A 12,457-nucleotide genomic window follows, 5' to 3' on the forward strand; every position below is an offset into this window, starting at 1 on the left:
GGGGGGTGTTGTGTCAATCACTCTGGGCTAATTTGTGAAAGTGAAGTGATTGTCATTGTGATTTACAGCACAGCAAACTGTGCACACAACAAAATGTGTCTTCTACTTTTAACCATCACCCTTGGTGAGCAGTGGACAGCCACGACAGGTGCCCGGGGAGCAGTGTGTGGGGATGGTGCTTTGCTCAGTGGCACCTCAGTGGAACCTAGGCAGCTCGGGATTAATCGATAGGCCACCACTGCCCCAAATTCTAGTGTATGCCGTCCAAAACTGAGAAAGTTAACTACATGTGGTGCAATGCTCTATATCTTTCTTTTTTTTTTACTGTCACATTCAGGAGTGTTAAACTTGTCCACTGTACCACCGTACTGCCTGTTTCTCCACCCCTACTGCAAACACACACACATGCAAACAGCCATCCCTTCCCCCAGGGCCTGTCAGGCTGCCAGTAAAGCTGTGGAGAGAGTGTCCAGTGTCTGACCTTTTTCCTTGGCTGAGTCACCAGGCATATTAATGGCTGCACGTGTCCGGGGCCATGTTCACTCCAGCTGAACTCTCCTCCTACTCCTCCCCGGGCAATCACATGCCTATCACTGACAACCAGACTGACGACTGGCCGAGCAACATGGAACACGAAATGCCTGGGCTGGACTGATCTACAGTTTGTTTTTGTTCTGTTGCCATGAGGAAATCACCAACTCTCAGCAAAATACTTACTTCAGGCCTTTTACAACAGCTATTATGACTCAATATTCCTTACATAATGGCAAACAGCCATAAAAGTGCAGTTAATCTCATAACATTACAGAAATCAGGACCTTAGATTGTTCAGTAACTATGGTTTACTAATTCAGTAATGAAAATTAATAAATATATGAATGTGTTTGCGTACCTGTTGACTGCAGTTTAGGATTGATAAGATATGTAAAAGATATCTTGTATTAATACTGCCTTGTGTTATGTTGTTGTCCTGCTGATTAGTGCTAAAGCCTTTTTCACAGAGTGCACAGAGCTGTACTTCCACTGTGATGTAAGACGGCTCGGGCTCAGATGTGAGTGCAAGTTGACACCCTGCTGGGGCGCCTTGCTAGACCTCTTGGCCTCAGGGGCTTCTAGAAAATGAATATCTGTGGAGAGACCGGGGCCCACAGAAGAGCCCAGAGTGCAGGCATGGGTAAGAGGCTGAGATTCAGAGTCATGGCCTGAGAACGGGAAAGGTGGGCCCCAGACTACAAAAGAAAACCAGCAGGCAGTTTGGCCCAGCTCAAGTTGAAAATACAATGTTTTTTATTCATTTTAAAGCTGTTGTATAATGCATTATGTTCCTCAGCTCATTTTACATTGCACCATCTAATTAGTGCATGTTGTTCAGTGGGCTTGGTCTTAATAAATAAAAAAAAAAGTCCAGAAAGATTCACAATGTGTCTGTGTGTAGGGTGAGGCAACAGGGTTAAATGGAGCAGGGAACATGGAGATAGAAGGCAGAGGCGAATCTAAAGAGAATGCATGATGCATCTGCCATGGTTTACACATCTTTCAGACACATACTTTACAATGTGTCACCTTACTTCCTGCAAAGCAACACACCCTTGAAATTACACCACACCACTGTACTTCAACATTCAAGAGAAGCACTGCCCAGTGAAAACGCACCGACACACAAATACCCCTGGTCAGCATCAGTTAATGTGCTTCAGTTCCCTCAGGTCGAGTTATTGCTAAAATAAACAGATTTCTGGGAAACAGATATACAGCCACGCCAAAAAGGTGAAAAAAGCTATGAAGCTACATTGAGGTGTATCCCGGAGCCGAGGACAGTAAGCACAGAAATTGTCTGGCATTTTCTCACCTGTCAACCATATGAAGCCCCTGAGACCAGGGGGTGTCCACTTTACAAAGTGGGTGCCCTTAGTAGAAACTACAGTTTGAACAAAATATAATGTACTATGCTGTACTGTGTAATATTGTTACATTTAAAATGGACCTATGTGGAAGACGCTAATTATAACAGAACTGTCCCCACACACTGCTCCCTGGGCGCCTGTCATGGCTGCCCACTGCTCACCAAGGGTGATGGGTTAAATGCAGAGGACACATTTCACTGTATGCACCGTGTGCTGTGCTGCTGTGTATCACAATGACAATCCCTTAACTTCACTTTATTATAGTGGGTAACACACTTGCCTATAAACCAGAAGACCCAGGTTCAAGTCCCACTTACTACCATTGTGTCCCTGAGCAAGACACTAAACCCTAAGTTGCTCCAGGAGGGGACTGTCACTGTAACTACTGATTGTAAGTCGCTCTGGATAAGGGTAAATGTAAAATGTCTTACAGGCCCTCTGTTTTGGGCAGAACAAAGTAGGTGGAATCACATAATGATATCTGATACCGACTGATGCCAGGTACCCAACACCCTTAATCCGGCAGGGTTGAAATACCAGTCCAGCCTAGTTGGCAGCTGAGAGGATCCGTTTAGGCGAAGTAGGTGTCTGCTATGGCTGGCACCACTGGCACCTGCCCTGTGGGGATTTAAAGCTTTCAGAGGCAGGTGAGAAAGACATGGCTTAAAGGATTTTGGCCGAGGTCTGCTGCACACGACCAAAACAGGCCTGCAGTTAATACAGCATCTATACCATACCAAGCTGAGAATACACCAACAGCTGAGGGCAAATTCACAGCGGGCAGCATCTCAACTCACCTCCGTCTGAGGAAACCACAAAAGTAGACGATTTTGGTTCTCGCAAACGTTTCTAGACGGGGACTTGTTGACTTCTTGTTTTGCCAGGTTGGCATGTATGTGGTGTATAGTGTGTTTTTCCATTAATAACCAAACCATGTTAAAAAATATAACGTATGCACTAAACATGTGATGCCTTTGGTAGGGGAACATCTTAAAACTGAAAATTTACAATAAAAATTCCTATAATATATGGTGACGGTTGTACATGTTCTCTCCATGACAAAAAAAAAATGTAACGACTTTATCACTGTGAGAAAGAACACACTGCCTTACTGCTGACACTGACCTGAGAACAGGCGGGACTGTACCTTGGAGTCCGTACCCTGTAATCCAAGGCTGTGACACTGGTCGTGCTGGCAGAAGCATCCGGCTCTATCCACAACACTACGTAGGAGGCGTGTGTAAGGTCAGGTCTCAAGTCTTCTCGAAGAACTAACTTTACTCGTGATAATTAGTAAACGTTTACCCTTCCTCTGTGCCAGCTCTTAATCCCAAGTACAAATTCTGATTCTTTATGGTCATTTGTCCTAAAGAATTTGTCCTGCACAAATTTTTGTCTCTTGTCCTGACACACCTTCTCATGACAAGTCTCATAAAAAAAAGGTACATAAAATAAACTCAGGGAAGGAACAGCGCTGATGACAGTTTTCCATTAAGTGCAATTTCTTGTCAAAATTGTCATTTTCAAGTGGCATTAGTACCAGGCTTGAGGTTGCAGTGGTGCCATGTGCCAGTGATTGAACAAGTAACACGCTCCTTAATATAATCTTAGTTGATCAATTTGACAATGGCCTGTTAATCAAGACCAACACGTGTCTTGCTGCCACATTTCGCATGTGGCCACGATGTCCACCAAAAGCCAAAAAAATGTACGGGGAAACGTCTTGGTTTCTGCCGTGGACTACCCATCCATCACGTACAGTACCTGCTCCCCGGAAATAGTTTGGCAGGCGACGACAGAACAACATGTCCATAATAGGACCGATGCGACCGTACCACCGAAACAAAGGGGGGGGGGGGGGGGTCGGAGTGAAAACTTCACCCCCATCGTTCATTAAACCGATCGACGCCCTACGCTCCGAACGCATGCGCGAGTTAAATCGGAAGAAGGTGAAATCCGAGGTTCTGCAGCAGATAGTTATTGTTACGTACACTACGTGCGTCTGTTGGTAACCGACGCGATCACGTCAGGATCCCGCGCACCCCCGCCTCCGAGCCGAATAGAAAAGCCCACTCTGGCCAGGGACCAGCAGCCCAGTCGTCCTGCTGCAATAAGTTGTGAACTATGGAGGAACCGCGGTAGGCTGCTGCCGTCCGGCGACACGTTTGGCGGTTTTGTTTGTCGGCGCGACAATGTGAAATCAGCGGTGAGCCCGTCAGCGACAGACTGCCTAAAGCCCATGGCAAGCACTTTAAAATTTGGCTCGTAAATCGCACCATGGCTTCTCAGTCAAGGTAAGCGGCTAGCGGCGCTTAAAAGGATTTCGCCCGGTTTTACTAGATGATAACGAGATATATGTATATTTTAAAAACTCGTCGCACAGGTGCGATTTCAGCCGGCGTGGTTGCTGTAGTTGTCGGACGCGGGAATTGAGGTGGATTTGCAGCAGAGGGCACGTAGGTGGAATCACCTGGAAGCGACTGGATCCGCGTCTCCCTCCCAGCTGTTTGTTAGCTGTCCGGCTGTCCTGCTGTCCTCCTGTCCCGCTGTCCTGCTCGCTGGCGTTCGAGTTGGTCACCCGGGGAATTTCGACATGGTTTTGGTGCATTTTAAATTTGACAAAACACTTGCTTCCAACGATTTATTGGGAAAACTCCACAAACGTTGTGGCTAAAAGGAGAGTTTAGTTGTTGATATTGGTCACTGAAAATAGGCTTCTTTCTGGCTCAAGTGTTATTAGTTTGTTTATTTATATTTACAATCGTAAAAGATTTTAGTTATTCAATCAATAGTAAATAATGAGGCTGGTGACACTTAACACTCAGTAATGGCAACACAAACTGCCCTAAACCAGCTTAAAGTAAAGTGGCTTAGAACATGGCGACTATTTATGTTGAGTGGATACAGCGTTTGGACTATTTCATTTCCCTCCACTAGTGTGTGTGTGTGTGTGTGTGTGTGTGTGTGTGTGTGTGTGTGTGTGTGTGTGTGTAGTTTAACATACACATTTCTCTACACCATTCCAAAATTTCAGTAGAAAGGACAAACCTCGTAGTACAGGCCAAACCACAGTAATCAGCTGTGTAAACCCTCTCTGTTTTCATGCTGCTGCTATGTCTCAGTCCTGGCGATGCTCTGCAGAATGCACAGGCCTGTTTGCAAGAATGCCAAGAGCATCAACATCGAAAATGCATACGCTGTAATTAAATAAATGGCAATGACATGTTAGGTGGAATGATTTGCCTGGTTTAGTGTTCAGGATTGTTATTTGCCCTCGTCAGTATCTTCACTGGATTCTTATTTAATTTGATGGTTTCCTGCAAAACAGAGGCGTGTATATGCATTTTTTTTTTATTATTGTACTTCTTTGGATTTGTGTCCAGCTGTATCCAGCATGTTGGTGACATTCAAGTTTAAGACGGATAATGATAGTTAAACACCTCCATGACAGGGAATGCTTTCTGTTTCTTGCATGGATCTGTGGGGCTTTTCTAATGAAAATTAAGTCAATACTATTGGATGAACAGGTACGCCTTTTGTCTTTAGCGTGGGACAGGGATTTGGGTCATCACTTGTGTAATGCATATTTTAAATTAGTCTGAATCTGAAATCCCTTTATTTTGCTTTATCTGCGCACCAACTGCATTGTACTTTTTGAAATTACTGTGCTGCATTACTGCAAGCCAGATTATTTCAACCTTTTTATTTTGTTTTCATTTTGTTATCCATGGCAATTCTGACAGGTTCTGACATTTCCACGCCCATGTCTCTGATCATCATAAGATGACATGAAATTGCTTTGTTATTATGAAAAGACTAATAGACTGAAGGACAACCATACGTCCATACTTCGGTCTAACCAACTGCCAACTGGTAGTTTTCACCAAGTCTACTGTTGTTACATTTGAGCGACTATTAGAATGCAATTTACCTATTTTGGTTGAGTACATGAACACATTAAAGGGTATTTTCAGATGCTTCAGACAGTGTTGGGAGTTAGGGACAATAAAAGTCTTTTCTTTGTCTGCATTATGATTATAATTTTACTGTTGTTATTGTGATTAGTTTTTTCCTCCTTTTTTCTTTGGTGAACTGATGTATTTTTCCTTGCCACTCTTTGTGCTTCTGCCCTCTGGCTGCTTTACAAACCCTTACAGAAATATGCTGAAAGGCTGAGGGAGACATTTGAAAGCAGAGTCCTTGCATCACTATGAGGACAGATGAAAACTGAAATTTTGAAAACCGTCTCAGCCCCAGCTTGCACATGGCTATTTACCGTGATTTATTAGAAGAAACCCGCAGCGGCGTTTGTGCTCTGCTTGCCTCATTACCCACTCCTGCAGCAACATCTTCATATATACTATTTTTAAACACAATTATGACCACCTTTCTGTCTTCTAATGGCATCCTCGGTGATAGTAGCCTAGTGGGTAACACACTCGCCTATGAACCAGAAGACCCAGGTTCAAACCCCACTTACTACCATGGTGTCCCTGAGCAAGACACTGAACCCTGAGTGTCTCCAGGGGAACTGTCCCTGTATCTTCTGCTTGGAAGTCGCTCTAGATAAGGGTGTCTGATACTGTAAATGTAAAATGTAAATGTTCTCTGGTGCTGCCTGCTTCCCTGGCAGCAGTTCAAGAATTCTGTGTGCCTGCAGACATTTTTGAGAAATGTGGAAATGTCTGTGCAGTGCACCATCAGGTGGGCAGTATCTTCTTTGCCTGCACACTGTGTGACTGACATGGTGACCTTTGTCCATAGCAGAGTGGGATTTGCCTAATCAGTCCCCTCCCCCTCGGACTCCCACTTGTTTACTGGAGGCTGGTTGTCTGCCTCTTTGAGATCCAATTTAGAGGGGAGTCCTTTAGACCTGGCCTTTGGACTCTTGTCCGCCCAGTCTCTGAGAGGAGCCTGCTGGTTACGACGTTAAAATGGGTGTGTGGCCTTCACTTTGTCCACCCCGCCTCCCTAATGAAGATATAGCCACTGGAAGAGTGCTTACTCTTGCGCCCTCAGTTGCAGTCCATTAGCTGTGGTGCTGCGGTAGCGTGATGCGCGTGCAAGTAAAAGACCGCCTCTTCTGATTTATATAACTTGTAGTATCATTTCATGAGCTCAGTGTTGTGGTGGCTTTCCTCTGCCTTTTCCTAATTCTAATCTGAAATTTGATTAATGATTCATTCATTTCTTTTTATAGTCAAATCTGTTTTTGCTTTTTTAATTTCCATATGCCTCATAATTTATGGCAAATAACCATTAATTTGAGGTTTGTTCCCCTGGGAGAATTTTGTTTAGGATATGCTGTCCCATGCAAAAAAAAAACCCAAAGAACCCTGAATGCCTACTTTTAATTGGTTTTATATCAACTTTGCCAAGGTAATGTATCTGCCGATACCCAGCTCAATTTTTCAGCCCTCCTGTCAGCCTTGCAGTTTAGGGGGGGGGGGTGAGAAAATCAATTCTGTTGAGTATTGCAATATTTAGTTGGTTTTCAAAAACACAGTTCTAGGACTGTGAGCGTGCGGGTAAAAAGTTAACCTGGATGCCGTTACATGAACACACAATCATTATTATTTTTGTTGGCCTTTAGTGTCGTCATGTTTTCTAAATGAAACTGAATCATGTTTATTGACCAAGCATGTTAACACACCAGGAACACACCACACAATATTCACAATAGAGAACAAAGTTCAACAAACTGTAATGTGCCAAAATGGAGTGTATGAGACATTACTGTAGCATTGAGGACATCGAACATGGTGTCTGTTCTGGTGTGAACACTTCTGTTTTGTCTGCCAAAAGAATGCATCCAGGGTGTGTGGGGTCAGTGACTTAATATTTTCTTTCTGAGATCTCAGTGTACAAGTCCCGTATGGAGTGCAGTGGGGTTTGCAGTTCTGTTTGGTGTCTGTTCCAAACCAGACTGATGGTGGTGCACAGGTCAGATGCTGGTGTTGAGCTGCATTGGCAACTGGTGTGGAAGACCTTACATTAGTGGCCTCAAAAAGTGCATCCTATAAAAGTATGATTTAATCTGCATCGTAACTTTAAACATGTCAAGCCATAATAATGCTTTTATTTAAAGGCGCCCCATGTCTGTGCCTCATACTTGATTCTGGGTTCTTTCTTTATTGGTGGCCTAGCAGTTAAGGAAGCGGCCCCGTACTCAGAAGGTTGCCGGTTCAAATCCCGAACTGCCAAGGTGCCACTGAGCAAAGCACCGTCCCCACACACTGCTCCCTGGGTGCCTGTCATGGCTGCTCACTGCTCACTAAGGGTGATTGTTAAAAGCAGAGGACACATTTTGTTGTGTTACCATATGCTGTGCTGCAGTGTTTCACAATGACAATCACTTCACCTTTTAAAAATAACACAAGCTTCTCTGCTCTGGCCAGCACTTATACAGCATCAAGTCTAATTATATCAAGAACCGACAACTTGAATCAACTTAAACCGTTTACGATGTGGCTCTGGCGAATTAATAATAATTAAGGTGTATTTTCTTTTTATCATTTTTTTTTCGTTGTAATTTGAAATTTAAAGATTTTTGTGATCTTGTAACATTAAATTGCAGTGTGTTCAATTTGTGGCAAAAAATGTCACACATGCCCTATTATTTAGCGTAGCATTCCAAAATCTGAAGCCTGTTGGGAGTTCAGTAAAAAGCGGTTTGCAATATTTAGTATTGAATTATTTGCATATGTTGACCTTAAGTTGAAAAGTACATTGTGTAGAGTTAGCATAGTGCTGCTAATTTGGGGTGACCAGATCTCCTCTTTTCCCTGAATTTGTCCGGCCGGGTTTTTAGAATTGTTAGGGTCATTTAAACATTGCACACATCACAAGCAAAACACTAGCCTAGTTCTTTTATATATAGCATAAAAAGTAAAATAGCTTTCTCTTTTCTGGAAACTGGGTCCAAATGGCTTTTGAGGCCCCTGCGCTAGGCCAACCACCGCTCCAAAACTAAACGTGGCTCATACGGTGTTCTGACAGTGACAGGTTAAGTCACATTGCATATTGTTCAGATTAGTAGATCAACAAAAGTATTTTTCAATCGTGTCTCAGTTTGAAGTCAATCAAACATTAATTCATGCAAGGCAGGGTGATGATTAATAGTTACTTGCTGTTCGAAGGTAACTGGGTGTGTCTAACTGGGAACTCTACTAGCACCAGTGCAACCTGTTCTTTTTTTTTTTTTTTTTTTTCTCTCATCAAATGCCTGTGTCCACGGTTCACACAGTGGCAGCAACTAAAGACAGCCTGGGCTCGTGAGGCTTGTCAGCAAATTCTTCATAATGTGGATGGGATGAGCTGAGCTCAAACTGCTGCAGCAGTCTCCCAGCTGTAAGCAAGCAGTTGGCGCTGCTCAGTTTGTCTTTGCTGTGCTTGTCAGCGGAGTGGGTCCACTTTTTGGACTCTTGTACTTTCCAGAGAGCTCATGGGCTTGAAATGAGCGTTTCAGTAAAGCTTAAGATAGTAAGGATATTTATATATTTAAGCAAATACATTTATTGTTAATGTTTAAATATTTAATTTTATGGAAGTATGTGTAATCACTGTAAAGATCTTTCCAACCCTGATGGTTGCATCAGCAGAGTTACCTTTAAGAGAGTAATTTTCCAGTGTTTCTGTGCCAGTTACATATCTCTGTACATATGTGAATAATGAAGAGTATTCTTAGCAGAGCATAATCTGGAATCAAGCACAGTGAGCTTGGACACTGCTGTGGATCCAGCGGAGCCAAGGGGCTTTCAGGGGTGTCACTAACTTCCAGGAATATGAAGTCCTTTAATTTTGCAAGCCTTATAAACCATACCATGGTGGAGATGGCCCATAGATGGATTTATAAATTGCTGGTGCTTTTGACAGCGCTGTCTGTAATTCACTGTTTCAGTAATTGCCTTCCCATCTGCCCACAAGGTCCTGTCACTCCGTCTTGCCGTTCTTCTTCTGCTGCCACTAATTAAGCTGCAAATTTCTCAATTGCTCCTTTATTCATTGCCTTAGACTGAGTTCTGGTATTAGAATTGTTTCCCCTGAGCAGTTGGAGGCAGTATAAAATATGACTGAAGATATTCCCATGTTAGCAAACAAATTCCATTGCGTTATGTTTAAATATTTCATGGCACCAAACCATACTACGCACAAACATATCGCTTTGTACAGCACGTTTGAGAAGGCATCAGATACTAGAGCATGCCCAAATATACTGATAATATTGTCAGTCCTTCCCATCTGTTCTTATTTGTATTGATGGAAGTCGGCTTTGCAGATGGTGCGCAGAGATTGAAAAGAAAGAAGACAGTTTGCCGTGTCCTCTCCTGTTATTGACACTGGAACATTGTGATTGTGGCATCACAACACAAATCATTTTTCTCTGCTTAATGTGGGCACAAGACAGACCCACACTGCACTCTGTTCAGCTGAGCAGAGATGGCTGGGATGTGAGGTTAGCTGCTTTCAGCTATAAATTTACTGAATGTGTTATTTTGTGTGTGTATCATTGTAGCACCAGATGTCCTATTTTCCCAGGATTTCCGGTAGGAAGGAATCATTTGACCAGTAGACCCACCTAGTCTCATGCAATCAATGCATATTTCAGTTTTCTAATTTCTAAATATCTCGCCTCGTCCAACTCCTTGTGTTAAATGGTGCCAGTGCTGTGAAGGGTAGACTTCTCTGGGCCAGATGTTGTGTGGCATGTCATGGCAGCCCCTCAGGACTCCGTTAGTAATTGGTCCTGTTAGAGTCTGTGACTGCGCCCTTACTCCCCTGATGGATAACACAATATAAACCGTCTGGTCTGCCAAGTTTTGCACTTTCCTCTGGGATTTAAGACCACTTTTTTTTTTTTTTTTTTTAAATCCTTGTTGTCCTTCTTTTACGGTCTATGCTGCTCGTATTAAAGTTAGGATTTTTGGCACTGTTGAACAGCGTTCTGAAATGTTCAGTCAATAATAAATAAAATCACCTCAATTGCAGTCTAATTGCAGATGCTGAATTGCTTACATGCTTGTCGCGGTGTGTTCTCCACAGCTCGCACAATGAAGAGAGGAACCTCCTACGGCGCAGGGAATGGGAGCGGCGAAACCAGGAGGCACATCAGGAGCGCGAGCTGTACCCAGAGAACGCGCCGCTTTTTGGGGCCCCTTACAAGGTGAGAGCCGTCCTGTGCCGCAGGACTCTCAGGGCGCCGGTCCCTGCAGTGTCGCTCACTCACAACTGCTTGGAGAGTGGTAATGGCTTTTATCGCCATGCAGGGTAATTTGGCCATTTGAGACCGGAAATCTGTCAGATGGCGTTACCTTACCGACTCAAATATTGTATTAGGCCTATTATTCTAACCGTCAACGACGTTTCTCAGCAGTTCTGCAGCTCCTATCTTAACTTGTATTTATTGCTACTTGAAAAGAGGCAACTTCATAATCTTCTTATTATTTCAGAAAATGTATTCTGTATCGGCAGTTTGTCCACCATGTAAAATTTTGGTTCAGTGAGCCGTAGCTGCAGTGTTTGTTTAGATTTGTATAGCCGCTTCTTTTTCCCGAATAGTCCTTTACTGCTGCCCAGCCCTGAGAGCACGTGTTTCTGGCGCTTTGTATACATTTCCAGTGCGTCGCTCGCGAAGTCCTCTTTTAGCCAGACTGCAGCTTTTTGTGGCGGTGCACTCCACTGGACCGGGGCGCAGCCGTCTGTTCGTGAGCGGGGAGCTGAGTGGCTTTTAATGAGGCCTCTTGTTGCAGCCCCCTCTGCCAGGGGAGAGTGGGGAGGATGAGCGGCGCTCCCAGGGGGGTCTGGGGAAGGAGCAGTGGGTTCTTAAAATTAGGAATGTGAACAGCCTGAGCACTTTTGATCCCATCAGGACACATCACTGCTATTCAGGCAAAGCAGTTAATTAGACTCATAGGAGAATGATGGCGAGAGAAAGAAAGATAGACAGGCAGACAGGGAGGAAAGAAATCTGAGAAAAGTAAGAAATACTGCAATATGTAACCTAAAATGGTCTTGCCTCGTTTTTTGCGCTCTCAGTAGGCACTCTGTAGGTCAGGAGCCGGAGCCAGCTCGAGTTTGATGTTTTTTTTTTTTTTTTTGGCACCATCACTGTCACTGAATCCCATTTTCTCTGTTACTGTCTTATTTACCTACTTACTAGTTTGAACTGTTACTGTTAAGTAATGTATGTGTCATGGACACAACAACCCTCAGTGAACAGTGGGCAGCCATGAAAGGCGGCCGGGGAGCAGTGTGTGGGGACAGTACTTTGCTCAGTTGCACCACAGTGGCACCTTGGCGGTTCGGGATTCGAACTGGCAACCTTTCTGATTACGGGTCTGTTTGCTTATGTGCTAGGCCACCACTGCCCTGTTTAGTTGCTGGAAGATCATATAAAGCATATATTCAAATTGTGATGTGCACAAACAGTGCACATCACATTTGTTATGTCTTGAATGTAGTCCAGAAAGACTTTGTGATTGACTCAGTGTGAATGTGATTCACATCTGCATCTTGAAAACTGGGATGTTGTTTCTTAAGTGTTTAGTCGTCTT

At 43.8% G+C, this 12,457-nt stretch overlaps 1 protein-coding gene across 2 annotated transcripts in view; it reads left to right on the top strand.

Moving 5' to 3' along the window:
- Window positions 1-3,864: 3,864 nt before the first annotated feature.
- Window positions 3,865-12,457, top strand: part of aff1 (AF4/FMR2 family, member 1) — a 33,020-nt gene continuing 24,427 nt past the window's right edge. Inside the window, exons 1-2 of one of the 2 annotated variants that reach the window (XM_028973945.1) lie at window positions 3,865-4,198; window positions 10,947-11,067. In XM_028973945.1, the coding sequence (XP_028829778.1) occupies window positions 4,182-4,198; window positions 10,947-11,067 (138 nt within the window). In that variant the 5' untranslated portion in view covers window positions 3,865-4,181. The remainder of the gene's footprint in view (window positions 4,199-10,946; window positions 11,068-12,457) is intronic. The other variant, XM_028973946.1, reaches the window with a different exon arrangement.

This window comes from Denticeps clupeoides, chromosome 3, assembly GCF_900700375.1.
Source record: "Denticeps clupeoides chromosome 3, fDenClu1.1, whole genome shotgun sequence".
In the NCBI taxonomy this organism is placed as follows: Eukaryota; Metazoa; Chordata; class Actinopteri; order Clupeiformes; family Denticipitidae; genus Denticeps; species Denticeps clupeoides.